Source organism: Myotis brandtii, unplaced genomic scaffold (assembly GCF_000412655.1).
Source record: "Myotis brandtii unplaced genomic scaffold, ASM41265v1 scaffold144, whole genome shotgun sequence".
NCBI lineage: Eukaryota > Metazoa > Chordata > Mammalia > Chiroptera > Vespertilionidae > Myotis > Myotis brandtii.
The window spans coordinates 1539985-1541859 of record NW_005355159.1 but is presented as its reverse complement, the minus strand read 5'-3'; the positions used below and the strand labels follow the sequence as shown (position 1 = coordinate 1541859).

General features: G+C 45.9%; 1 protein-coding gene across 2 annotated transcripts in view; it reads left to right on the top strand.

The window, feature by feature from the left end:
• Positions 1-1875, top strand: part of SNX1 (sorting nexin 1) — a 43742-nt gene that overhangs the window by 21163 nt on the left and 20704 nt on the right. For both annotated transcript variants that reach the window (XM_014535473.1, XM_014535474.1), the window contains exon 3: positions 1180-1288. In XM_014535473.1, coding sequence (XP_014390959.1) covers positions 1180-1288 — 109 coding nt within the window. The remainder of the gene's footprint in view (positions 1-1179; positions 1289-1875) is intronic.

Here is a 1875-nt window from a genome sequence, read left to right as displayed (position 1 = left end):
ACAGCCCTAGCCAGTTTGGCTCAGTGGATAGAGCATCAGCCTGCGGACTGAAGGGTCCCAGGTTCGATTCTGGTCAAGGGCATGTACCTTGGTTGCAGGTTCCCCGGTCAGGGTGTGTGTAGGAGGCAACCAATTGATGTATCTCTCTCACATCGATGTTTCCCTCTGTCTCTCCCTCTCCCTTCCACTCTCTCTAAAAATCAATTGGAAAAATATCCTCAGGTGAGGATTAACAACAACAGCAACAAAATTAAAAATATGTATATAATTTAAAAAAAAACAAAAAAACAAACAAATGATCCACAGACTTGAAGGCATTGAACCTGTCTGGAGGCTGCATTTTTCTTTTCTTTAAAAAGAAAAATATTCATTTATTTATATATTTTTTATATTGAGAGAAAAACATCAATTTCTTGTTCCTCTTATTTATGTATTCACTAGAGGCCAGGTGCATGAATTCACGCTTGGGGGGGGTCCTTCAGGGTGGCCTGCAGAGATCGGTCCCAGCTTGCACCCCCAGCCTCACAGCTCCGCAGCCCCGCCTGGCACCCCACCTTGGCCTGATGCCACCCCCTCACCTGCTCCACCATCCCGCCTGCGGGGCGATTGATCAAGGCCAGGGCCCCCGCCCCCACCCAGCTTCCTCAGCACCTGGGAGCTGGGCGGTGGCCCCGCACCCTGCTGCCACCACTGGTCGCCATCTGCAGGGCAATCGGCAGGGTGATCAGGCCCCCCGCTCATACCTGCCTTGGCCTGGTGCCACCCACTCACCTGCTCCACCATCCCACCATGGTCCCGCTCTCATTGGGGCCCATCGGGGCTGGCAGTGCCTCCACTGCTGCCAGTGCCGTGTCGCCAATACCCACTATGTTCCTCATCGCCCCCTGGTGGTCAGTGCTCATCATAGCAAGTGGTCAAACTCCTGGTCGAATGATGGCCTGAGGGGACAATTTGCATATTACATTATTATATAGGATTGGTTGATTCTTGTATGTGCCCTGACCAGGGATCAAACCTGCAACCTTGGCATATCAGGACAATGCTCTAATCAACTGAGTTACCCATCCAGGGCCAGAATAAATATTCTGCTAAAATAAAACCATTCAAAAGTCACTTTATAGGTTTGTTTTTAATGGTACTGTCTTATTCACAGTATCTCTCTCTTTTTTTTTTTTTTAGAGTAAGCCCCAGTATCCAAAGAGAATTACTTCCTTTCCTATCAGCAATGGCTCCAAAGAAAATGGAATCCATGAGGAACAAGATCAAGAGCCACAGGATCTCTTTGCAGGCAAGTATGGACTCAACACTTATACTAGGGATCTTCTAAATTACCGAGTTAAAGTAACCTTCCCCCTTCCTCTAGGAAAAAATACATCTGCATAATTAGGATTGTGAAGGATTCAAAATATATAAAACGCAGTCCCTGCCATCAAGATTCTTGCAGGTTTAGGGAATAAAACATAAATACATAGTTTCTTAAGAGCGTCAGTTAGACAAACTATTAAACAGTAATATAAATGTGACCAGAGGAATGATAGACATACTAAGGCATGGCAGCTCAGAGAGGTCTGAGATCAGACTAAAGCAGTGGCTTTACACTTTTATGACCAAGACTCATAGTAAGAAATATATTTTATTGTCATCATCCAAAATATATACTTACTGCCCAGCTGGCATGGCTCAGTGGTTGAGCATTGATCTATGAACCAGGGATCACAGTTCAATTCCCCGTTAGGGCACATGCCCTGGTTGTGGGCTCGATACCCAGTGGGGGGCATTCTGGAGGCAGCCGATCAATGGTTCTCTCTGATCATTGATGTTTCTGTCTCTCTTTCCCCCTTCCTCTCTGAAATCAATAAAAATATTTTTTTAAAT